Source organism: Antechinus flavipes, chromosome 6, assembly GCF_016432865.1.
Source record: "Antechinus flavipes isolate AdamAnt ecotype Samford, QLD, Australia chromosome 6, AdamAnt_v2, whole genome shotgun sequence".
Classification (NCBI taxonomy): domain Eukaryota; kingdom Metazoa; phylum Chordata; class Mammalia; order Dasyuromorphia; family Dasyuridae; genus Antechinus; species Antechinus flavipes.
Genome location: NC_067403.1, coordinates 198,734,094 through 198,759,885, shown reverse-complemented (window position 1 = coordinate 198,759,885; position 25,792 = coordinate 198,734,094). Strand labels below are relative to the sequence as shown.

Below are 25,792 nucleotides of genomic sequence, written 5' to 3'. Positions count from 1 at the left end.
ATTAAATATAAATTTCACTATCCCTTAAATAATGGAAACTTGAGAATCTTAAAAGCAGGGATTCTTTCATTCTTTATTCTTCTATCCCCAATGCCTATCATAGTGCTCAGCATGTAGGTACTTAATAACAATGACGATTCCCAATTTTTATCATCTTTGTCAATTTGCTATTATACTACAGAAACTTCAAGCCTATATTGATTTGCATTTCTCTTATTAATAGTGACTTAGAGCTTTATTTCATATGGTTTTAAGCAGTTTGCAATTCTTTTAAGAACTGTTCGCTGATGACTACGTATGCAACAAATCGCCACAAATGCATCAAAATCACCCTTTTTATCTTTAGCATTCTTTCCAGATAGATTCAACCAACAAAAACAAATTCCCTTTTCATTTTATAATTGACTTACAGCTTAAAATATTTAGAATTTGGAAGTGACCTTATAGATAATCTAGAGTCTTATATTACAAAAGGAGGCAACAAATATGTGGGGAATTAGATGACTACTTGCCCTAGAATAGAGAGGTACCAAATAAGAGTCAGGATTAGAATCTGACTCTTCGGACAACAACTGTATTCTTTTTGTTCTAGTCCAAGTCAATAAATATGTTTCAAATGTGTGATGTTATAACCAGCAAACTAGCAAAGATGACAAAAAATGGGAATAGCCATTTTTGGTAAGGTTGCAGAAAGATCAAATCATGCTTCCTCAAAATGAAAAACACACAGAAGAGTGAGTGTGTGTGTGTGTGTGTGTGTGTGTGTGTGTGAAGAGAGCAAGAGAGATTGTAAGGTAAGTATTAAACAATTAAATTTGTTCAAGACTTATCTTTTAAAGGGGTATAAAGTTGTTTTTTTAAAAAGAAGTTTGTTCCTCCGAGAAATAAGAAAAATATTCTTTATTCAATGTTGTCATCCACTTAATTGTAGCATCAGAGAAAATGGGCACATTCAATAGATAAAGAGGTAAATGTTGATAAGAGGGATTCATGTAAAAATTAATGGAAAGTAATCATCACAAAAACAACAATCATCTTCCTAGTGTGTTTCTTCCAAGAAGAGGAGAACCTATAACAAAGAATGAATATAAATGAAATATATTCATCTGCTGTATCCATATGCATTAGAGATAGTTAAGTACACATAAAACATATAGTTACTTAAAGCAAGCTTGAAATTTGGTGTAGTTGAAAAGAATAGAAATAAAATTAGTCTCTGTAAATTCAAATAAACATTTTCTAAGGAAGTACAGGGAACACACACTGGAAGACACATTTTTTAAAATTTAGATTTTCCATTCCTGGTGTTCACCAAAAAACCAGAGTACTTAAAAAAAAGTCTCTTACAAAGAATCAATAATAATTTTTATGCTACATTATCTGCATGAAGGATTATAAACAGAATTCCTATGAATATTCACAATTTTCTCAACTGGTAGCTTACCTATCTTTAAAATAAGTTCTCTCACAAATACAGTTCTTGAATACAAGTGAATTCATGCTGTATCTTACAAAACTAAAGTATTTTTCTAGTTAATTAATTTTTAAAATTAGATCATTCACTTGCCTAAACATTGCCTCTGTAGAAGATTGGATATGCTAATTGGCTGTCTTGGCGCTGAAGACTGGGATGCAGGAGGTGTAAACTGAGGAATTCTGAAGCCAGAAGTATCCCACATTCCTATTCTATTTTGCAAGGAAGATGACAGAACATGTGAAGGTCCACTATAAGGCATTTGTGATGGTGGTATCCTATTAACACAACCCAATAAAACCGTTAATACAATTATTTTAACAACATGATATTCAGCTATTAATTATGCATGTTAAAAGATGAAATAAATTTGTAGATAAACCAAGTCTTTTAAATTTGGTTTTAAAATTTATCTTTGGCAATTTGCCTTCCTCACGGTTTTCTTAATATAATATTACTTATCAAAGTGCATGATTTACATACAATTTTTGCATAGTACAATTACTATTAATACACATAATGCATGATTATGCAATCAAAGTTTTACTAATGGTTCCTATAACGATGAAACATATTATACAAAAATATGAGACACAGAATATGCTGAAAGTTGATCTAACAGATAACAAACTCAGGGGGACAACTAGATGGCATAGTGGACAGAGAATTGGCCCTGAAATAAGGAAAACTGGAGTTTACACTTACTACCTGTTGTGTTTCTGGCAAATTACTTAACCTTAACTGTCTTGAAGAAAAGAAAGGAAGAAAAAAAAAGACAACAGACTCCTACAACCTCCTCTCTAATAAGGAACAAGAACTAGACTGTGATTTCAGGGATAGAGAATTCTCTAATGAGGAAAAATAATGCAAATTTATACCTTCTGTGCAACTTAGAGTCTTAAAGAATTTCATAGATCACTGAGTGGTTAAGTGGTTTACTGTCTAGGATCTTGCTTATCAAACAATTTAAAATCAATCAGATTTAATGTTTTCATCTTTTTCTCAAATAACTGTATAATATTTTATCATACCATAATAAACTTTTAAAGACTAGAATAAAAAAGAATCTGAAACTTTTATACCTCTGCAAAATGATATCATTGAATTGAGAACTTATTATTCTTATGCTGTTAAGAACCATTTTTTAAAAAAGAGAATTGTATACTTTGGGGAGTTTGGGTACTATATAAAAGTGAATAAAGAACAGAGGACTACAGAATCTCAATCTCAAAAGCCATCTGCTTCAACCTATACCTGAAATCCCCTTTACCAACATCCTCAACAAGAGGACCAGGAATGATTTTTTGTTTAAAGAATTCAACTGAAGGGGAATCCATTACTCCGAGCAGCCTAAAAATCTTACTTTTAGGTAGTTCTAATTGTTATAAAGCTTTTCCTTACATTCAGCCTAAAATTGATACCTTGAATTTCCATCTACTGGTCCTAGTTGCTTCCTTTGAAGCCAAATAGAACAAATGTAATCCTCTTTCCTTCGAGCATTTTAGGAGCTACTGATCATGTGTATACCCCTTACATTTTCTATTTTCCACATTATGTGTCACCAAACCATTGTGTGTCAGTTTTAAGATCATTCGCTGGGTTTTAGCTTTGCTTTGGAGGTCCTCCAGCTTAACAAAACCCATTCTAAAATATGCCATCCAGCACAGAAGATGTCTGAGCTATTGTATAGTATGGATAGAATAAAGAGTGATTTCCTCTATTGAGTTCTTTTTGGCTCTGGCTATGTCACCCAAAATTTTAGCTGCCTCTCCCAGCTTCAGGTCACCTGCAAACACCAAGAGGTCCAAAGAGAACAAGGAGGCTCCCTCAAGTCCATGAAATTAGGCTATTCATAATCATTCTTATTCCTCTAAGACTAGAATGATGAGCAAATCTAACAAAATAAAACTTAACAGTGATAAATGTAAAGCCTCAGACCTCAATTTTAAAATGGTAACTACATATGCACAAAAATAAGAAGACGTAAAGCTAGATTATAGAGAAAACCAGCACAGAGTCATCAAGAACAAGTCAAACAAGTCAAGCAATCAAGTGAGCCTTTATTAAACACCTACTTTGTATTAGCTGGTCATGCCAAAATAACCTTACTACTTTTTTAATAGCATTGTTAGACTGGTAGAACGAAGGAATGTCTGCCACATAATTTACCTAATTTTTTTAACGAAGCTTTTGACAAAAAAATCTTGCTACGCTTCTTGTGGAAAAGAGAAAGATGTATAGGATAATGGACAAGAAAATTGGGGGTTTTGTAACTGGGTGAATGGCCTGCCTAAAGGATTATCATTAACAGTTAATGTCGATTTCTTAACTATGGAACTAGAAGAGACCTTCGAGGTCATCATTCCAACTCATTCCCTTCATATCTGAGGAAGTGATATGGCTCAATCAAGGTCACCGAGGCAATAAGTGGTACAGGTAGGAATTGAACCCAGGTCCTCTCCAAATCCAGCATTTTTTTCCCCTGCATTACTCAGGAAATAAATGACCCTTCAAAAAGAGACTAAGAAGGGGAAGCAGCAAATATAGAGCATCATTAACAAGAAATGTTAATTTAATTCAGAAAATATTTATTAATCATATGATAGATACAAGGGTTAGGGATAGCCTGAAGCCAGGTTCCAATCATGCCTCTGTCACCCAATGGCTGTGAAATCTGGAACAAACTGCTTCCCCTCTCAGCAGCCCACTTAACACTCTAATGGACGGCCTACGCCCAATGAAGATGACTCTCCTCTCTGCTGTCATGTGCACATAATTATAATAGTCATTGTATAAGTGTCTATGTATACATATAGTTACTCATATAGTATAGTAACATTTGTAAGTATATCACACTCACACACATGCACACACACCCATGTGATTTTATAAATCATTCTGTTTCTCCAGGGATCCTTATGGATGATCGTTCTGTGAACCCCATTTCTACTCACACAGCCCTGTTCTAGACAACTCTAAGATGGTAACTCAACATTTCTTAACATTATAAGAACCAATAAATAAATCTAGATATTGTAATATATTCAATAAGGAAAAATACAAAGTAAACAATTTCCTAACAAAACTATTAAAAGACATCATCAAATATATAATACATTCTCCTTCTTAAAACTATATTGTACACATAAATCATCATACAGACCTTGAAATACTGTTCTGACTTGAGTTAAGTCCAACTAGTTGGGGCCCTCTGTAAGAAACACTTCCTGTGAAATAATGTTTTCAAATATTATACTTTTCATTTCAATGAGAAATTTTTAGAAAGATAAATTATTTGCTCTGATTTTACTTAAATTTATCATTCTTTTCCCTCAAATAAATGTTGCTTAAATGTATTAATATTTAAGACACACTTTTCTTGCCCTACAAAGCCCAAGCATCCAATTCCTCCCCCCCACCTCTCTCTCTCTCTCTCTCTCTCTCACACACACACACGTATGTATATGTATATATAAATTTGAATATATATAAATATGGATAAACTATGCACGTGCACAATGTATGTATGTATATAAGTATGTATCCAGAAAATATGTATATAGAAAATTTATTGGATGTAATGAATAGCCATGATCACAATGTATAATTTGTGATGTTCTTATATATAGAATAAGACCTTCCCTTCTGGCTCAACATTTATAATGAAAACATGAAAGCAATGTTGATGAGTCTCTTGATTTTTTTAAAAGTGGAAAGAACAAGATTTGAAAACACAATATTTATTCATTTTTTCTGTGGATAAACAAGTAGAAAAAGCAATTGAATTCATATTTAGCAAGTTACTAAATTGTAAAAAAATAAACAACAAAGTTCATACTATTACAGAAAAATTTAATTCTGGCAATTGCCAAAGCAACTGTCAAGCTTATATTTGGATACTTTTGCATTAAAAAGTTAGAGATGATACCCATTTCTAACAGCACAATGTTTTGTAGAATATATGATATATCTAGTGATGTTGAAAAAGTAATTGAAGAAAGACCTGCAAAAAGAACATTGATGCTCTGCAATTAGATGAAACAGCTGATATTTGTAACCCAGCAATTTCAATTATATTTGTAAGTTATATTTATTTGCAAGATGGTAGAAGAAAATATGCTATATTGCCATCAGTTAAGAGAAGGGAAAAAAAACATGTTTAATTTAATTCACACTTTGAAGGAAAACAAATCAGTTGGTTATTTTGTTGTGGAATGTGTACAGATAGAACACAATTGATGACTTAGCAATTTAGGGATGCTATTTCACATACTGAAAAAATTAATGAAAATATAGTATGGACACTTTGCAGCATATACAAACAAGTGCTTGCATCAAAGAAATTGTCACAAACACCAGGAGTATTATGTGATGCTGCCAAAATAACTGATTTTATAAAATCCAACCCTACTTTTGAGTATTTATCATTTTTTGTGAAGACACTGGTAGCAAGCATGTTTTCTTCTAACACACAAGTGGCTTTCCTCTAGCTGAACTCATGTGAAAGACAAGTTAGTTGTTACATCCACTGGTCATCCTTTTCACCTGAATGTACAAGTAATGTGATATGACCATGAAGATCATTATGTTTAACAGATACATTTTTTTTTCCTTTGATACTTTTTTTTTTAAAAAATTTTTATTTAATGATTACTTTATATTGACAACATTATCCCTTGCACTCGTTGCTTTTCCGGTTTTTTTCCCCCTCCCTCCCTCCACCCCCTCCCCTAGATGGCAAGCAGTCCTTTATATGTTGGATATGTTGCAGTATATCCTAGATACAATATATGTTTGCAGAACTGAACAGTTCTCTTGTTGCATAGAGAGAATTGGATTCAGAAGGTATAAATAACCCGGGAAGAAAAACTAAAATGCAGATAGTTCACATTCGTTTCCCAGTGTTCTTTCTTTGGGTGTAGCTGCTTTTGTCCGTCATTTATCAATTGAAACTCAGTTAGGTCTCTTTGTCAAAGAAATCCACTTCCATCAAAATATGTCCTCATTAACAGATACATTTTTAAAAAATTAATGAACTCACCACATCATCAAAAGGTCCAAATGTAAAACTTTCAATGATCAAGGTAAAAGGTATGATTAATAAACTAAAATTTTAGAAATACATAATTGGAAATTGTATTGTGTACTTTGTGATATTACATAATTTCTCATTACAAAATAAACTGTCCTTGGAGCTTTAGATCTCTTGGAACTATCTTGGAACTAACCTCAAATCAGGAAAAACATTTGTAATCACCTGAAATTTTTACAAGTGACTTTCAATGAATATTTTCCAAAAGTTTCCAGTAAATTAAATTGGAATCACAACCATTTGACATGTCTTTTATGTCTCAGGCTGATGAACTGACAATGGATAAAAAAGAAAACTTTCAATATTTTCAATGGATTTGGATTACAAACACCATTCAAAATTGACAGTCATATACATCTTTGGCTAAAAATAAAATAACTTCCATCTAGTTATTTCTCACAAGATAACTTGTAAAATTTTCATACTACTTTCCCCTATATGTTTGTATAAATGATCATTTTTATTTTATTCTGGTTTCAAAAGAAGATACAGAATTAAACTTAATGAAAAACTAGATCTAAGACTTTCTATTATTGTCAGATATTGCAAACTTTGGCTCAAACCAAAAAGTCTATCAAAACTAAGTTTACTATGATTATTATAGTATGTTAAATACCTTCTAAGATACAATTTATTACATTAAAAGGCCATTTATGTTTAACAAAATTTGAAGTGTTACACATCACTATAATAAAGATACAAGATCTGGCTGTAATATTTCTTTTATTTCTTGTGGAAATAAAATATTCATGATATTTTATAATTTTATATTTAATTTTAAATTGTTAGACAGGAAATATTTATATTCTATTATAATTACATAATCTAAATTTTAAATTTGGAATTTTTGTGATCAAAAGTCATCTTTGTACTTATTGTAAGAATTTAATGAATAAATCTAAAAATACTGTGAGTGGAATATTAAATTACTCTAGAGATTCACAGCACATTTTGTTATTGTTTTGTTGTTGATAGGGGTTCCTGGAACTAAAAATTACTACTATAAGCAAAACAAAAACTTGCAACTTTTAAAATGAAAAGCAAGCAGGACACTACATGTTTGTGATATGCATTATGAAAAGGAGTGGGAATTAGGTAGGATCTTGGGAAAATATTAAATGAAGAGAAAGGAAGTAAGAGACCCAAGAAGGAGTTTATTTGGGAGGGGTGTGCCAGAGGGAAGTTAAGACACATGGAACTATCACTACACACCTGTCAGATTCGCTAAGATGACAGGAAAAAATAATGATGAATGTTGGAGGGGATGTGGGAAAACTGGGACACTAATGCATTGTTGGTGGAGCTGTGAACGAATCCAACCATTCTGGAGAGCAATCTGGAATTATGCCCAAAAAATTATCAAACTGTGCATACCCTTTGATCCAGCAGTGTTTCTATTGGGCTTATATCCCAAAGAAATACTAAAGAAGGGAAAGGGATCTGTATGTGTCAAAATGTTTGTAGCAGCCCTATTTGTAGTGGCTAGAAACTGGAAAATGAATGGATGCCCATCAATTGGAGAATGGCTGGGTAAATTGTGGTATATGAATGTTATGGAATATTATTGTTCTGTAAGAAATGACCAGCAGGATGAATACAGAGAGGACTGGCGAGACTTACATGAACTGATGCTAAGTGAAATGAGCAGAACCAGGAGATCATTATACACTTTGACAACGATATTGTATGAGGACATATTTTGATGGAAGTGGATTTCTTTGACAAAGAGACCTGACTGAGTTTCAATTGATAAATGACGGACAAAAGCAGCTACACCCAAAGAAAGAACACTGGGAAACGAATGTGAACTATCTGCATTTTAGTTTTTCTTCCCGGGTTATTTATACCTTCTGAATCCAATTCTCCCTATGCAACAAGAGAACTGTTCGGTTCTGCAAACATATATTGTATCTAGGATATACTGCAACATATCTAACATATAAAGGACTGCTTGCCATCTAGGGGAGGGGGTGGAGGGAGGGAGGGGAAAAAAATCGGAACAGAAACGAGTGCAAGGGATAATGTTGTAAAAAAAATTACCCTGGCATGGATTCTGTCAATATAAAGTAATTATTAAATAAAAATTAAAAAAAAAAAAGACACATGGAACTACCCTGGGGGTTTCTTAATTTAAGTAATTATTCAAACTAACTAAAGTAAAAGTCCAGTTGTTCCTAAAATGCTAAAAAACAAACAACAACAACAAAAAAAAACCCTGCAAGTGTTTTCAGTATCCTTTCATTTTGCCACATTAGCATAAAGCCCCAGAAGTTGTTTACCACTTTCTTCCCATCATAGCTCTGGCTATGGGGTATGGTTAAGGATGCAAAACGGTGAGAATAGAAGAAATCAATTTGAATATAAAATCATGAGTTAGAATTTGTTGTAAGATTTGTTAACTGGCTCTGAAGAAAAATCCAAAAGAGGAGTACCAAAATTGTTCTTAGCAATGGCTACAGGTTAGAATCATACTTTATATATACACATGAAACAATTTATGGTAAAGCTGCAAAAATGATATTTTTACATACCCATACGTCCATCTTGAGGTGGACTGATCAGTGACAGTCTTGCAGGGCCTGCTGTTGTCTCAGGCTAAGTTAGGAATTAATAAAATTTGAAATATTATAAAATTAGTACTGCCCATTACAAATATTTTAATAAGATCAACGGCATAATTAGAATAATATTTTACTTGATATATACTTGATGATTGACAATTTTTTTGAAGAGACAGTAAAAACAATTTCAGAATCAAAGTCTCTTTTTCAATTTAGGAAATATTTATTGAGCACTTTTTATGTTCACAACACTATACTAGGAACTGAAGATAGAGGTGAAAAATAACACAGTACTTGATCTTAAGAATTTTACAATCTAAAAAGTATGACAGTTTTAAGATATTTAAAAACTTCTATAATACAAATCAGAATGTGATTACAGCAAAGATAATAAGATTTATTTTTTAAATACACTGAAAATTTATAAATATGATTTTACATTAAATTAGCATCCCAAGAATAATGGAAAGAGGGTGGGCTATGACTCAAGAGACTAGGATTCTTTTCTCTCACCAGTTTCCCTCACTTCTTTTCTAAGTATATGTCTCCAACATTTTTCCTAGGTACTTTTTCATTTCTAGCTTTGTCCTAATCTTCTGCTTCACACTCTCATCACCTCATACCTGAACTATTACTATAACCTCCTCATTTTCTTGTTTTGCTAAATGCTCCATCAAACACAGAAATAATCATGTTATGTCCCTGCTCAAAAAACTTTAATGGCTCCTTATTATACACTGAATGCAGTCTAAATTTCTTAGCCTGGATATAACCAACTTTCTTTGCAGAGAAATACAAAGGAGTTAATTATAATTACCTCATAAGGTAAGCTAGTGTAGGAGATTCAGAGCTAGCTTAGAAACTAGGAAGATCTGGGTTCAAGTCCTGTCTCTGACATGTGCTGTCTGTGTGAACATTTAGATGAAATCTCCTTTCATTGCTTTAGGCAACTCTCTGCAACTATAAGTTTCAGAGAAGATGCTGAACTGCCTAAAGAAGAGCTTGCTCACCTATGAGTTCCTTATACCCATGAAAATACAGGTACTGTCCCTATCTGCATAATTAGACAAAATACTGAAGACCCTTTCCCACTCTAAAATTCTATACTCTTAATTGAATATTAACTTTCATAACATATGCCCTAGCTCAGCATAATGGGTAGATATGGCTGTGGCTGTATTTAAATGACAATTCTGATGCATGACAGCTAGGACTCTGTGTGAGTTCTTTTACTACTCAGAACAAGGCCTCTCTAGAACTCCTTTTATAGATGGAATCACAGGTCAAGTTAAAAAAAAAAATCTTCCTCAAGGATGATTCAAACACAGTGCTTATTACTAGGGAGCTACAACTTCAGATAAGACCTTCACTGGGTCAGGGCACAAGACAGCAACATGAGCTATTATACACTTATAAAGTGTACAAAGTACTGTGTGACGGTCTGAGATGCAACATCTTTAGTTAAATGACCAGGGAACCAGGGAAGGCTTCATGACAGAGATGAAACTAGTCTTAAAAGAATGAGTAAAAATGAAGCAAGTAAAGAGAAGGGAGAGGGAGGGCACACTTTTGATCTAGAGAATATACCAGTATTTTGCAAAGTCATAGAGGCAAAGGTTTAAATAAAGTAATCTATAGCTACACTTTACAACCACTGAACTGCTTGCATTCATAACCTGAAATATTTTGGCAATCTTATTTAGCTAAATCTTAAGCCCCTGTTTTGGCTATTAACACTAGTTGTGACACTCTCAGAAGCAGACAATTTACTAGCACCAATTTTTGATGATTTTATCATCTCAGCTCAGGCACTTAGCAAAGATGGAAGGGAAAGAAAATAATTAAAGGACAGAAGAGATTTTGTGAACCTACCAACAAATCCCTCAGACACAGCTTAATGCAAGGTAAAAATGTTGTCGATCACAAAGTTGGATAAATGTATGTAAATACCATTCATTTTCATGAAGTTTATTAAGTTGCTTGCAACTTTCAAACAACTGTATGAAGGATGTCTAATAAATTAACTTACTTTTCTCATTTGGGAAGGTGAGTGATCGATGTCCATTGACTCCACTCTAGTAAATATGCAACATATGAATTAACCCCAGCACTGAATTACATTTAACTCCATGCTACAATGAAGGATCAGAGTTAGCCTCTATTAAAAAAAGTTCAAAATGATATATTAACAATGACATTAAAAAACCTGAATTAACTAGCCTACGTGTTACATAGATTGTCTAAAGAAAAATCCGAAAAGAAGAAAAATAAGAGCATAGAATAAGAAGAAAGGAAGCACAGACAAACAAAAGGGAATCGAAGAGAAAAGTAACCCGATGATGGAGAATGGTGTCAACAAATACTTTTGTGTCAACCAATGACACTTTTTCCAAGAGTTGCTAGCCCCAGAATTAGTGGACCATTTTATCTAAGGATTTTTTGAGCCTAAAATTCAAAACATCCACAAAAGCCCTTCTATGAAGTTTTACTCTGGTGTAGAGATGACCACAGGATATGCTAAGGCTCTCTACCAAATTAGAAAGTAAGATTCAAATATGGCCCAAGAAGGAAATAGGGAACCTTAGGAAAGGAAGATAGTGAAGTAAGTGTGTTATCTGGTATGCAGTCTTTAGGAGAAAAAGAGGAAGAAAGGGCTTACATAAATTTTTCAGGTAATTCAAGTTCTTTCCAAATTCTTTGGAAGGCTAAATTGAATCACTACCAACTCTGTGGAGAAATATTCATTTTTAGACTTAGTAGATACATACATACATTTGGGAGGTCGATGAGTAAGCTGGCAAGAATGAATATGATGAATATCCAAGTGGTTTTGCTGAAGAAGCTATGATAAGCAGTAAACTTAATGTCAGAAAGTTACTTAGTGTACTTCTAAGACATATTTTTAAGTTATGTATCTTTATTAATTGTTATACTTACTTAAAACTGAATTTTTTACTGGCTTAGAAACAGGTAACTGCCCAGTTTGTTGAGATGGCCTTTTACTAAATAGAGGTAAGGAAAAAAAACAAATTAAAACATTAAAACTTATTATAAATGGACTCATTTAAAGAATTATAAAATGCCATACAATTAAAAATAGAACCACTTAAATTGTGGTATATGAATGTTATGGAATATTATTGTTCTGTAAGGAATGACCAGCAGGATGAATACAGAGAGGCTTGGAGAGATTTACATGAACTGATGCTAAGTGAAATGAGCAGAACCAGGAGATTATTATACACTTCGACAACGATATTGTATGAGGATGTATTCTGATGGAAGTGGATTTCTTTGACAAAGAGACCTAACTGAGTTTCAATGGATAAATGATGGACAGAAGCAGCTACACCCAAAGAAAGAACACTGGGAAACGACTATGAACTATTTGCATTTTTGATTTTCTTCCCAGGTTATTTTTACCTTCTGAATCCAATTCTCCTTGTGCAACAAGAGAACTGTTCGGTTCTGCAAACATATATTGTATCTAGGATATACTGCAACATATCTAACATATATAGGACTGCTTGCCATCTAGGGGAGGGGGTGGAGGAAGGGAGGGGAAAAATCGAAACAGAAGCGAGTGCAAGGGATAATGCTGTTAAAAATTACCTTGGCATGGATTGTGTCAATATAAAGTTATTATTAAATAAAATAAAATTAAAAAAAAACTTCTTGAATTCCTTGAAATAAAAATTCATTTTAATTTAAAAAAAAATAGAACCACTTCTGAAAATTAAGTTTTATTTATAGAAGTCATGCTTAAAAAATCAAAGGTAGTATTTCAAAATGCTTTTCTGTCTCCCTGTCTTGTATGATGGTTACTTAGAAAACTGAGGGGAAACACAATAATATCATCATTAGTGATTTCACTTACTTACCAAATTGTAATTACTTGTGAGCTCAGAAGCTCATCCCTCTGGACCTAAGTTTCCTCATCTGTAAATGGGGATAATATTTGCACTACTGAGTTCACAGATATGTGAAGATGGTAAATGCTTTGCAAACTTTAAAGTTTGCAACAGCTACACAAATAATTATTATTACTGATAAATAGTTATTTTCCAAACTGGTTGGTACACATGAAATTAAAAAGTGACAATAATCATTACTTTTAATCCATCATACTATACTTTTTAGGTGTCATCAAAAGAGCTGTCAATGCGAACATCCTATAGCTGTTGCAACTGACACAGTTCCAGGGCTTTTTTTTCACGACCACATAACCACAGATAATAAGCTGAATAGGGTGTCAGAAACCATCTGGTTCAACCTTCTCATTTTACAGATGAGGAAAGTGAAGCCGAGGAAAATAACTATGCTGTACAACTAACAAGTGCTGCATACCAAAGACAAAATCTGAACTTGGGTCCACGGACTTCAAAATCAGTACTCTTTCCACTATACCAGGAGAAACTAATATAAATACTAAATCATTTATTTATATGCATAAATTAAATCTTTCAGTAGGGCTTTATTTTACATAATGTATGAAAAAATACTATATTAAACACTGGGGAGATATAATATTGAGACATATCACAGTCTGCTCTTAGCAAGCTTATCATCCAATAGGTGGAAGGAATGAACATACACGAATGACTGTAGAAGAAAACAAAACATATGAAGTGACATGAGAGACACACAACAAAGTGCTAGCTGATATCCAAAATCATTGCAAGGGAGGAACAAGGAAGTCTGTTGGAAGAAAAAGCATTTGTATCAGGATTGAAAGGAGGGCTTCTTAATCTGGAGTCACTGAACTTTTTTTGACATTCGTACTTCAATATTTGTGGTTTCCTATAAAATTCTATGTATTTTATACATTTAAAAACATTATCTTAAGAATGGGTTCATAGACACCACCAAAATTCAAAGAGGTCCATGACACAGAAAGGATTAATAATTTCTATTTGAAAGAGCAGGCAAAATCTCCTGGCATAGACTCTAGAATATATCAAGACATCGAAGAAGATCAAAGGAAATGGAAGAGCATCAAGCAAAGAAGCTGAATTTTACTTGGTATTCAAAAGGGAAATATTGAAGGGGTTTGAATAGAAATGTGACATCAGAATTGATTTAAAAAGATTAAGTCTGGCAGTGGTATGAAGAATGATTTGGAAGATAAAGTAGCAGAAGACCCATGAGAAGGCTACTGCCATAACCCATGGGGTTGCTCAGATCAGAGAGGATCTTCACCAGAGTGATGGTAGTAAGGAAAGAGAGGATTTTAGAGATGTAATGGTGGCAGACTGAACTCAATAAAATTCTGTAATTAATTTGATACGAGAAGTGAGAGGAAAAGTTAAAGGTAACATCAAGATAAGGAATATGAGAGCCACGGTTGGTGAATGAATACTAGTTCAACAACAGAAATGCTTGTTACTGTTATTACAGAGTTAACATACAAAATTCACAGTAAAGGGTATTGGATTTGCAATCAAGAGTCTAGATTCAAACTCTTGCACAGACATGGGCTTATAATCTAAGCTTCAGTTTATTTATCTCAATAAGCTTTGCCTTGATTATTTCATAGGACAGAATGGTCATAAAGAAAATATTTTGTAAACTTCAAAGTCCTACATAACTGCATTTTTTTCTATTTGATTTTGAAGATTTACTAAAAGTTTAATTTCACCTTACCTTTGAATCTGCTGTATCTGCTGTGTTAATGTTTTGAGAGATTCTTCTAATTTTGAAATCTAAATATAATCAAATGATTCCCATGGATCAAAATGAGTATGCCAGCAATACCAATATTTAAGATACATTTTGATAATGAAATTTGTTACTATATAACAAAACCAAAGTTACATAAAATTAGCATTTATGCATATGCATATTTAACGAATGACAAATTACATTACAATTATTTAGAAAACATTTGTTTTGAAGAAAAGGAATTGAAAAATATTATATTTTATAGAGAGTGGTTTAGATAATATAAAGTCCAGATCTTTTTGGCATTTTAACTCTGAATCAATTATTCCAGGAAAAATTGGTCAGGATCCAGATAACATCTGCTCAAAATAAAAATTCACCACATCAGGCTCTTTAGAACTTGTATTTGAAAGTTTCATTTGAAAAATACTGAGTCCATCTCAAGCATCAAAAAGACTCTCCAGTAATCTTAATATTGCAAATAATTTTTAGAAATAGCACTAGATTAACCAGGGCAATGTTTCTACTCTATTTTTTATCATTTACCATTTCTTAACAACAAAAAATTTCAGTGACGTCCCACATGATGGAAAAGCCTAAGATGCCTTTTTTGATGAATTTGATAATGATTTAAACAAATGGGCATTTTAATAATAACAATAACATCTGCACACTTCAGTACATCCATGACCTCTTCAATATGAGTATACTCCCAGTGCAGATCCCAACCTATTTGTCAATTTTCATGTAAGACTGTTCTCCATGGTTTCTTCTAAATCTTCCAACACAGACTTTATCCAGGCTTTCCTCAATGTTCTCAACCTTTTATGAACATCCATGCAATATTCAAGGTATCCACTTGTTATTCCTTGCTCTCACTACCTAATTTGACTATTTTTTTCAATAATATATTTCTATGATGATATATCCCTTATGTTATGTTACTTTTTGCACAGAGGTTATTATTTAAACCTACTTACTCCTATCATGAGTCTGTCTATGGCCCCTGACTTAATTAAAACTCTTTGGAGACTGTGGGATTATAGAATTCATAACCATAAAGCATTACCAGGAAAATACTACAGTTAAAAAGTAGGGGGTTTCTCATCAGGAAAGAGTTTAGAGTTGTTGAATACAGTGTGCTATATATCTCAAACTGAAGATGACTACTTCCGTCCTCCTATTCCAACTGTATAATCTGTAGGCATCACAAATTCAACAGTTTAAAAACAGAATTCATTATCTAAACTCCTTCTTCCTAATTTCTCTGTTTCTGTAAAGGACACAACCACTCTCTTTCCAGAACCCAGATTCATAACTTTGGAATCATCTTCATCTTTCTACCTTCCTTGACCTCATTCATCCAATTTACTTGCCAAATCCTGTCAGATTTACTTCCATAGCATTTCTAATAACTATCTCTTTCTCTCTACTCATATGCTCACCATCTTATACAAGCCCTCATAACTTTTAACCTGGAACACTGCACCAGCCTTTTAATTAGCATCTCTGCCTTATCTGTCTCCTCTATCCAATCCAGCCACAAATACTTTTAAAATACAGGCTTGACCATGTCCCTTCCTTACTCAGAAAGCTCCAAAGACCCCCTATAATATCTAAGATCAAACACAAATTCCTCAGCTTGACCTTGAAAGCCCTTTTATAATCTGCTTCCAGCCAACTTTCCAAGTTAATTGCACACTGAGCCCCTTCCCATACAACATTTCAGCTAACTCTGCCTAGCTGCTATCAATAGGAAAAAAAAAAATCCCCTCCCCTGATTTTCATGGCTTTGTTACAGATGTTTCCCAAGACACAGAATGATCTCCCTTCTTACCTGTCTGCTTCCTTCAAGGATCAGCTCAATTTCTCCCTCTTTCAAATGTCCTTCTCCACCTGCTGGTCTCTCCTATCCCTGAATCCCTGTCCTATTTCTTGTCATCTGCTTTGAATTTATTTGGATTTACTTTTATGTAAATTTGGATTTAATTTTATGTTGTTTCCCTTAATAGCATGGAAGCTCCTTAGGATCAGGGACTGTTTTGTTTTAGCCTTTGTCTAGCAACCAATTAGTACAGATCCTAGGACATAGTAGATATATAGTAAGTTGATAGAATCTGAATTTTGGACTCAAATAATTTTTCAACTGCAATGCCTGTCCAAAGTCTGTACTGATGGACTAACTCAATCCAGAAAAGAGTATAATACAATGAATGATTACTCTTATATGAAGGGAAAAAATTCTAAAATCCTCAGAAATAAAAGAAAATAATTTTATGGGACCTGAAGATTTAAATAATAATGAAACAATAATCAAGAAAATCTAAAATGGATCAGAATAAGAAAATTAAAATAAAGAATTATGGAAGAGCCTATGTGTTCTACTCAAGTCAAGACAAAGCCTTTCATGTATGGGTTGGACTAGATGGTCTCTGAGTTGCTTAAATTCTGTGGATCTGTGTTATTTCTTAGACTACAGACACATGTTCACTTGTTAGTTGATCAATATTTCAGCAAGTGAGAAAGCACAAAGGGAATCGCCTAGCAAGATCAAGGACTTGAAGACCTTCAATGAGGGAAAACTTCCTACTTCCTGAAGTAGCTCATTTCATTTTTTGAGAGATCAAATTTTTATAAAGTTTTCCTAACCTCAAGATTTACCTATTTCATGTCTTCCACTCCTGATGACCATCCCCCAAATACTTGAAGACAGCTATTATTACCTCTTAGGTCTTTTCTTCCTGGTTCAACATCAGGTTAAGTATTCTCCTACAACAGGAAAGATCTTTGGGCAAGGCAATGACTTGAATAGATGATATAGGAGTTGGATAAATGAGCTATAAGTCAAAAGGTCAGTGTGAAAGGAATGCTAGATATGGAATAAGAAAGCTCAAATCCTAGGCCATAGTCAAATCCACACGGATTAGTTCCTTGTTATTGTTGAGTGCCCCTATTAATACCTAGCAGCCACTATAGTGAGGGTAGCTAGAGGATAGCTAGATGGTGTAATGTATGGAGTGCAGGACCTGGATTCAAGAAGACTCTTCTTCCTAAATTCAAATCCAGCCTCAGGCACTTCCTAGCTGTGTTTCACTTGGAAAGCTAGTCAATGCCTGTCATTCAGTCATTTTAGTCGTTTCCAACTCTTTTGACCCAATTGGAGGTTTTCTTGGCAAAGATGCTGAAACTAACTGCCCTTTGCCAAATCAGCTAGCTAGGCAATGAGATAGAGACAACTCAGGTGTAAAAACTATTGCCCTTATAAAAGACAAGGACTTCTATATATTTAAAAAAAAATCTTAAAATTCCCAATCTCTAGGACAAGAGAATAGGAGAGGGTATGATTACCAAAATAACTTCAAAAGTTTCAGTATTAACACTATTCTTTCCAAGATACCTCAGCCACAAAGTGCCATAAAAAAATGAGGGCGGAAGGGCAAAAAAATCTGGGTTTAGAATACAAACTAAGGGCTTCATCCTCTCAACTGCCACTGACTCGCCACACCACCCCATACTATGGCCTTGTTTCTACTGTAACTACCCTGCTCTTCTAGGCAAGTCACAATTCCTGAAGGCTTTCTTTCCCTGCACAATGTTGAGTGAAATAACATATCTACCTCCTCTACTTTGAGGGTCATGAGTGATCACTGGCTTTTGCTATGGAGGACACAGGTTGTATTTCACTAAAAGAAATAAAGCCATCTATATATGGGTAATGAAGGTGAAGGATCATGTGAAGCAGGGTCCTGAGGTATTGTCAGGTGGGATCCCAAATACTCTTCTCTGTGTGGTCCCTTCCAGAAGCTGACCTCTCTTTTTTCACCAATCCACACCCCTCTTTGTCTCAGGCCTCAGAACTTCAGGTCACCTTAATTCATTCCATCAACTTGGATAAGAATCCAATGGAGACTTCTCTCTAATGTAACACCGAGGCACTATCTGACTGGGGCAGCCTAATTTCTCAAAGAAAAGAACAAAGATGAGGCAATTTGGGGCCTGTCAAAGGGACTTTAAGGCTGATAGCTATGTAAATTGATTCTAAGGTTCCAAAGTAAATTTCTTAAATCCAAGTCATTTCTTCACATATATAGTAAAAACCTTTAGAAAGCTATGAAAAAAGAGCTTTATTTTAAAATACACTTTGAAGTCTTAAAAGAAAAGCATACAAGGGTTTTGCAGAACTTCAAAGGACAGTGATAACTCCTGGTAATTAACTCTGACATTCACAGCCAGGTGAACAGCAGAATAGGACAAGAACAGTTGAACGCTGACACATCCAACTCACAGCCTATTCAACAATAATCTGCTCCTCTTTCCTTCTTGAAGTACTTTGGGGTCTATTTGGCTCCCACCCCCATCTCCCTGTACTTCCTTTTTCTCTCTACCCCTAACTTTCCTGCTAATGATCCCTTCCCTACTTCCCCTCTTGGCTGGACACTCCCACTTCTACCAGAAGGAACCCAGAATGTCTGTTCTACTCTAACTTTTCAGCCCTCTGCTCTCCTCCTAAAGATGCTGATTAATCCCCTTTATGCTTCAGGCCCATAGCAGACACCTCACATCTTTCAGACTCCTGCCACCTGCCACCTACTTCTTAAGATCCTTAGCCTTTATATCCACTCAAGAGCTACATGTTTCTCCTACATATGTGTGTTCTCTTCCCCAATTAGAGTGTAAACCATTTGAGAACAAAAATCCTTTTTAAAAAAATCTGTATCCCCAATACTTAGCACAGTATTTGGCATAAAGTCAGGGCATTTTTTTTTCAATCAGTCATTATTCATATAAGCCTATCTATTCCTTACCTGCCCTAACTCAATGCAATAGAGAATAAAAATTCTAAAAACCATTTGTTGTTTTACTTAAGATCAAGATGCTTGTATCATAGATACAAAGTGCTACCACATTCCAATTTTGTAATACAACATTATATATGAGAATCTTTTTCAACACTTCTAGTAACTATAAACATTTGGTCTATTTTAGCTTAATTATACTGAGTCTCCAGAAAAGAAAAAAGTCACAGTGAGCCCATGTCCCAGCCTAACTAGTACGTGCCATGCTTATGGGAGAGCCATGTAAGAGACTCTGAAAAAGCAACACCAAAGTCTTATCCTACCACAATCCTGAATAGCAACTCTAGCATTCAGAGGCAAACTCAGACTTACCTTTTCTCTATAGAATGTCAACAGCCTCCTTCTGTGTTTTTCTTGAAATTCTGAAATCTAAAAATAAAATATAAATTTTAGCTTCTGACAAGTTTTTACCCCAAATTTCTACTTTATTAGTATTATCCTTTTATTAGCAGTCTTTAAATGGTCTGAAGAAAACTATTTAAGTCATTTTTATATGAAATATCATCAAATTTAAATAAAAATTGTCCCACTGCTTCAGTATGCTTCACTGAGAACAATTTGCATAAGTCTAACTATGACTAAAATACAATGACATTTTTACTGATTACAGTAATGTCTCATTGATCTGGCATTCTATGAGACAGCTAGCTATGCTATGCACAGAGGGCTGAATTTGAAGGCAAGAAGACCCAGTTCAAATCCTGCCGTAGACACTAACTAGCTGTGGATCCTGGACAAGTTACTTAATCTCTTTGAGCCTCAGTTTCTTTATCTGTAAAATGGACATAAAAACAGCACTTTCCTCTCAGAGTTGAGAATCAAATGAAATAATTATAAAGTGACCTGCACAGTGACTTGCACATAATATAAACGTTAGCTATTGTTATTACTATTATTATTTATCATATAGAAAGTACTGTGCAATTCTTTAAAAAGTTTATAAATGTTATTTTATTATTATTAACTTCAATTAACAATTTTCTAAATAAGTGAAATTTAACGTTTAAGCACTCAAATTCATGGAAGTGCTAGAGTACAGAGGGAAAAGCTACCACAACCTGACCTCAAGCTGTTCAAGACCTGAGTTTTCTCATTCGTAAAACGAAAGGGGTTGGTCCCCTTCCAGATCTAAATCTATAATCCTATAAATCCTTTGAAATTCAAACAACTGAACATTTGAAAAGGAAATCTGTCTAAAATATGACATTTTCTGTCTTCTTAAGGAAGCAAAATTCATCTTTTTCTGATGTCTAAGTGTAGTAGAAATAATAAAAAGCCCATAAGCCAGTCGGTGTAAAGATGGTTTTCTCTTAAAAGATACAGAAGCAATCCCAGAGAATTGACCAATCCAAGATATTAGAGAAAAAGGGGATAGCCAATTTCCATTTGGTTTAAAACATAGGAAGGCCAGTTTATAAAAGGTCAGTGACCCTAATATCTGAAAATGTCCCACTTGGAAAAAAAGGGGGTTCTGTCTACTTAAACCAGTGCTATAGATTTGCTCACTACGGGATGGAGTCCTGGGTCCTAGGTAACTAGGGTGGCATTGACTGAAATGAGTCTGAATTATAAATACAAACTATTCCCTGAGGCAACTAAGAAGGAGTTCCAATACAATTATCTCTTTAAGTGGACCTTTTGATCTTAATTAGACTTTTTGTTATCCTAAAGTGGACTTTTACTGCAGTCAGCCCCCAGTGAATTCACAGCCAAGGTGACAAAAACATCATGAACTGAAAGTTACTGTATCCAATCAGAAGGCCAAGTTATGATGTCAATCTTCGAAATGATTTTTCCCCTATAAGTAACCGTACCACAAGTTATGGTACCTTCTCCCTGGTTACTTGAGAATTCCCCTTAGGGTATTTTAGCAGCCTTTTCCCCTTGTTAGTGGCTAACTTAGGTTCATATTCTGCCTTGACCACTAATTTTCTTTAATCTCTGGAACCCACAGCATCCTTGTAAAACGATGGGAATAGATTAGAAAGTCTCCAGGGCCTCTGCTAGCTCTAAATCAATAGCCCCACGGAAGTAAGCCAGATCTCTGGCCAGACCTTTAGAGGCTGCTGCTGGACTCAGGTTCACATCCTTCCAGCATGGTAGTGATGTGATTCTGGGTCCCTAGGTCAGGCTGACATAGAGGGACTGAAGGCCTGATAAAATGATCCCTGAGGCAAGCAAAAAGGGCAAAATAGGGATCAGTTTATCCATATAGTCCCATCTTCTATGGAGAGCATGAGTAGGTCCACTTTTTTGTGTCCTGTCAGAAATCCAAATTATGTCAAACCTCCAGATTAAATTTCCCCTATAAATCTGACCATGGCCCACGCCATCTTTGTTAATTCTTTTAGGGTTAGCCCACCATGGCATTCTGCCTCATGTTGTCTTTCTCCTCACCCTTTCTCTCCCCTCATGGTGTCTAATCCTATTGCTTTCCCAAATCTATTTCATATTTACCATTCCTGCTGTCTATTAAATCTCTTCATTTTGTTTTTTAACCTCTTTTCCTAAATAAACCTATCTTTTGTCAAAGAGAATGGCCATTGTGAATTCTTCACATGACCAAACCCCAACATCTGGTGCCTGAACATCAATCTAATAATTTATTGCTAAATCCCAAACACAGCAATAGGACCTGACAGTCTAAATTCTACCTACAGGTATAACCTTCAAGAAATCAGGATCATTTCCAAGCCAAAAGGCTTTCAGAGCAAAGCCTCTGGAGGGGTTTCATGCTACATAAGATTGCCAAAAGTCTTTTGTTTCTGGTCTTCGCTATGAGAACCCGAAAATTCAAGAGAAGATATTTTCCTTGAAGCCAGTAAAGTCCCCAATAGTTGGTGCACCCTTACTGCTCAAATTATTTTATATTGAGTTACCTCTATATATGACATTTTCCTCCCAAAGAAAAAAAGGTTCTCACAGAAAGTGTTTCATTTTTGTCTTTACAGTCTGTATTTAGTAGAGTGCCTTGTATTTAAGAGATGACTCAAATATATGCTGGGTTTAATGGAAATCAAAAATTCAACTATAAGTTTGAGTTAAATTTTAAGATCACATTGACAAATAATTGTAAATAATATTTGAAAGTATGTCAGTTTGTCTGGGGATTTATCAGGAAATTATTTATCCATTTAGAGTTATCTATTTTTCAAGATCTATCTATTAATAAGAAATATGAAAGGTTTTCTTCCAATTTCAAAGAGAGACAGGTGAAGTTCTATGTTTGATATTTGAATATAGACTATCTGTTCTCAAGAGAAAAGGGAATAATATCTGAAATTCATGTAAACAATCTTAAAAAGAAATGCTTCTGCCAAGGAAAGATAAAAATAAGGAATACATGATTAAGATAGACACTTTGATTTTTTTAGGGGTCAATATTTGACTTGGAAATTCTAACGTATAAGGCAGTAAAATAATTAGTAATTGAAAAAGAATGTCCCATTAAGAAGGTAACATAAAGTAGATCAAATAAGATAACACATATAAAATGCTTTGTAAAACATAAAGCATTATAGAAATGTTGGTAAATATACCAATACTATTATAGTATTATTATTTATTATTGATATTAGTGAAAAGAGCACTGAAGGAAGAGTTGGGAGAAACCTGTTCTAGTTCTGACTTGTATTTAACCTTAGATAAAACAACAAACCTCTCTGAGACCATTCCCTCACCTGAAAAAAAACTGAAATAATTATTTCTGCTGTTTATACTGGGTTGTTTTACAGATAAAATAAACCCATTCATGTTGAAGGAAATTAATATTATATCAAAAACCATTTATTAATTTGTGATCTTTCCTTTTCCCTCTATTTTTGTCAAGACCCCACTTCTGAAAAGGCCAGTTTCTGAAGAACAAAGACAGAGTAATATGATCATTTCTAGCCCTTAAGGCATCTGCTCTTTAACTATTTTAGGCTGGGCCCCACCCAAATGGGACCCCAGCTTTTGTTTACTTTGTAAATAGAAGCCAAAATGGAAGGGCCTACCATTATCCAGAGAGATTGGTGTGTCCTTAGTCCCTTTATTAGAGTTTGGGGGAAGCCTGGTTTAAGAAGAGAAACTAAGTCAGAGAAGACCTGACTGGGGCACCCAGATGGCTAGAGAGGGCTTGAACTTCATGCCCAAACTATGTTTTACCTCCCCTCAATGATAAAGACCTCTTTATGTTTACTGAGATGATCATCAATTAAAAAAAAAAACAATTATTGACCAAACTAATTAATAAACTGATATTTAATACCTGGAATTTTATCTCTCAGAAATTTTATTCTCAACAATGTGAAAGTGCTTTATAAACTATAAAATGTTACAGAAATGTTTAGAAGTATTGCCCAAACATCTATGGAGATCCAGAAACTGTAGAGAATTTATAAATAATACAGAGACCAGTACACCTGCCTAGCACATCTACATTACATAATCACAAAGATTAATATATTTCTGCTCATCTTTACAAAGTATAATCTTCATTATAAAAATCACTTTATTTTTTTTAGACCAGACGGTCTAGTTAGTTAGATTTTAAAAGAAGTTTATTTTCTCAAAGTCAAGTATGGACTATTTATACATTCTTTTTAAAAGTATCATGTTAATCCTTCATTTTTTGAGTTGTCTTGAAAAATCTTTTGCTCTTTTAACAGTAGCCATGTCTGAAGAAAACAGAAAACTAATAACCTAAAGAGCAATATGTGTATTAAAATGACATCTCCTTACCCCTACTGAAACATACAATCTCAACTCTTATTTGCTGTAGTATTTATCATAATCCAAAGTCCTAAGAATTCAACATTTCTGTAAGAGTAAATAAATTCAACAACTCAATCAACATTAAATGTCTACTAAGTGCAAGGTACAGTAGCAGACATTAGGGATACAAAGAGAATAATCAGCTCTGTCTTCAAAGAGCCTCTATGCGTAGATCTAACTCAGTTTCAATTGATCAATGATGAACAGAAGCAGCTACACCCAAAGAAAGAATACTGGGAAATGAATGTAAACTATTTGCATTTTTGTTTTTCTTCACAGGTTATTTTTACCTTCTGAATCCAATTCTTCCTGTGCAACAAGAGAACTGTTCGGTTTTGCACACATATATTGTATCTAGCTAATATACTGTGACATATTTAACATGTATAGGACTGCTTGCTATCTGGGGGAGGGGATGGAAGGAAGGAGGAGAAAAGTCAGAACAGAAGTGAGTGCAAGGGATAATGTAAAAAATTACGCAGGCATGGGTTCTGTCAATAAAAAGTTATATTTATAAAAAAAATGTATAGCCAAAGAAAAAACAAACAAAAAAGAGCCTGTATGTATCAGATACATAAATACAATGCAACTTCAAGATGGAGAAAGCACTAACTACAGAGGTTATTATATAATAATATCAGTAGTAAATATTAACAATATGTAGCAACAACTATGTACCAAGCACTGTGCTAATAGCTTTGCCAATGGGATTTTATTTTATCCTCACAACATGGTGCTTTATTATTCTTATTTCAGTTGAATAAACTAAGGTAGAAGGAGGATAAGTGCCCTGCTAAGGTCACAGAAAATGAGTCTGAATTTGAATCCAGGTCTTCATGGTCCAGGGCTCTACCACTACAATCCATCTCATAAAGTCTTCATAGCAGATATGGGACAGATTTCAGAACTGGGGTCTAAAGAAAGCTAAAAGATTCTAAGAGGTAATTGTAAAAATTACTTATTATTACATAATTGTATTAAAACAATCAACTCTGCTCTTCCCACAGGATTCTCTAAAGAATAAAATGAAACCATTCATGTGCTTTGTAAACCACAGAGTATTACAAAAATGTGAGAAATTATTGCCTAAATATCTGTGGTAGTCCAGAAATCAGAGAATTCATAATATAGGAAATAAGTATACTTCCTCAGTACATCAGCATTTGTTTTTAACCTTTTTTTTCTAATTTTTTTCCACATTTAATTAACAAATTGGCTTCTAATTTATTATTCTCCAGCCTTATTTTTCAATTTAAAAAATAGATTGTTGATCAATTTAGAATTTATTGTAACAGTATGATATAATGGCCTGCCTTCATCTGCTATCAAATTGCCATCCAATTTTTCCAACAGTTTTTGTCAATGAAAACTTTTTCCAGTATTTTGAAATTCT

At 34.0% G+C, this 25,792-nt stretch overlaps 1 protein-coding gene across 1 annotated transcript in view; it reads right to left on the bottom strand.

Moving 5' to 3' along the window:
• Nucleotides 1-918: 918 nt before the first annotated feature.
• Nucleotides 919-25,792, bottom strand: part of RNF212 (ring finger protein 212) — a 36,099-nt gene continuing 11,225 nt past the window's right edge. The window contains exons 4-12 of the mRNA XM_051965970.1: nt 19,957-20,013; nt 14,771-14,829; nt 12,065-12,129; nt 11,900-11,969; nt 11,157-11,202; nt 9,098-9,161; nt 4,638-4,701; nt 1,568-1,752; nt 919-1,069 (exon numbers count right to left, since the gene is read on the bottom strand). Coding sequence (XP_051821930.1) covers nt 1,032-1,069; nt 1,568-1,752; nt 4,638-4,701; nt 9,098-9,161; nt 11,157-11,202; nt 11,900-11,969; nt 12,065-12,129; nt 14,771-14,829; nt 19,957-20,013 — 648 coding nt within the window. The 3' untranslated portion in view covers nt 919-1,031. The remainder of the gene's footprint in view (nt 1,070-1,567; nt 1,753-4,637; nt 4,702-9,097; nt 9,162-11,156; nt 11,203-11,899; nt 11,970-12,064; nt 12,130-14,770; nt 14,830-19,956; nt 20,014-25,792) is intronic.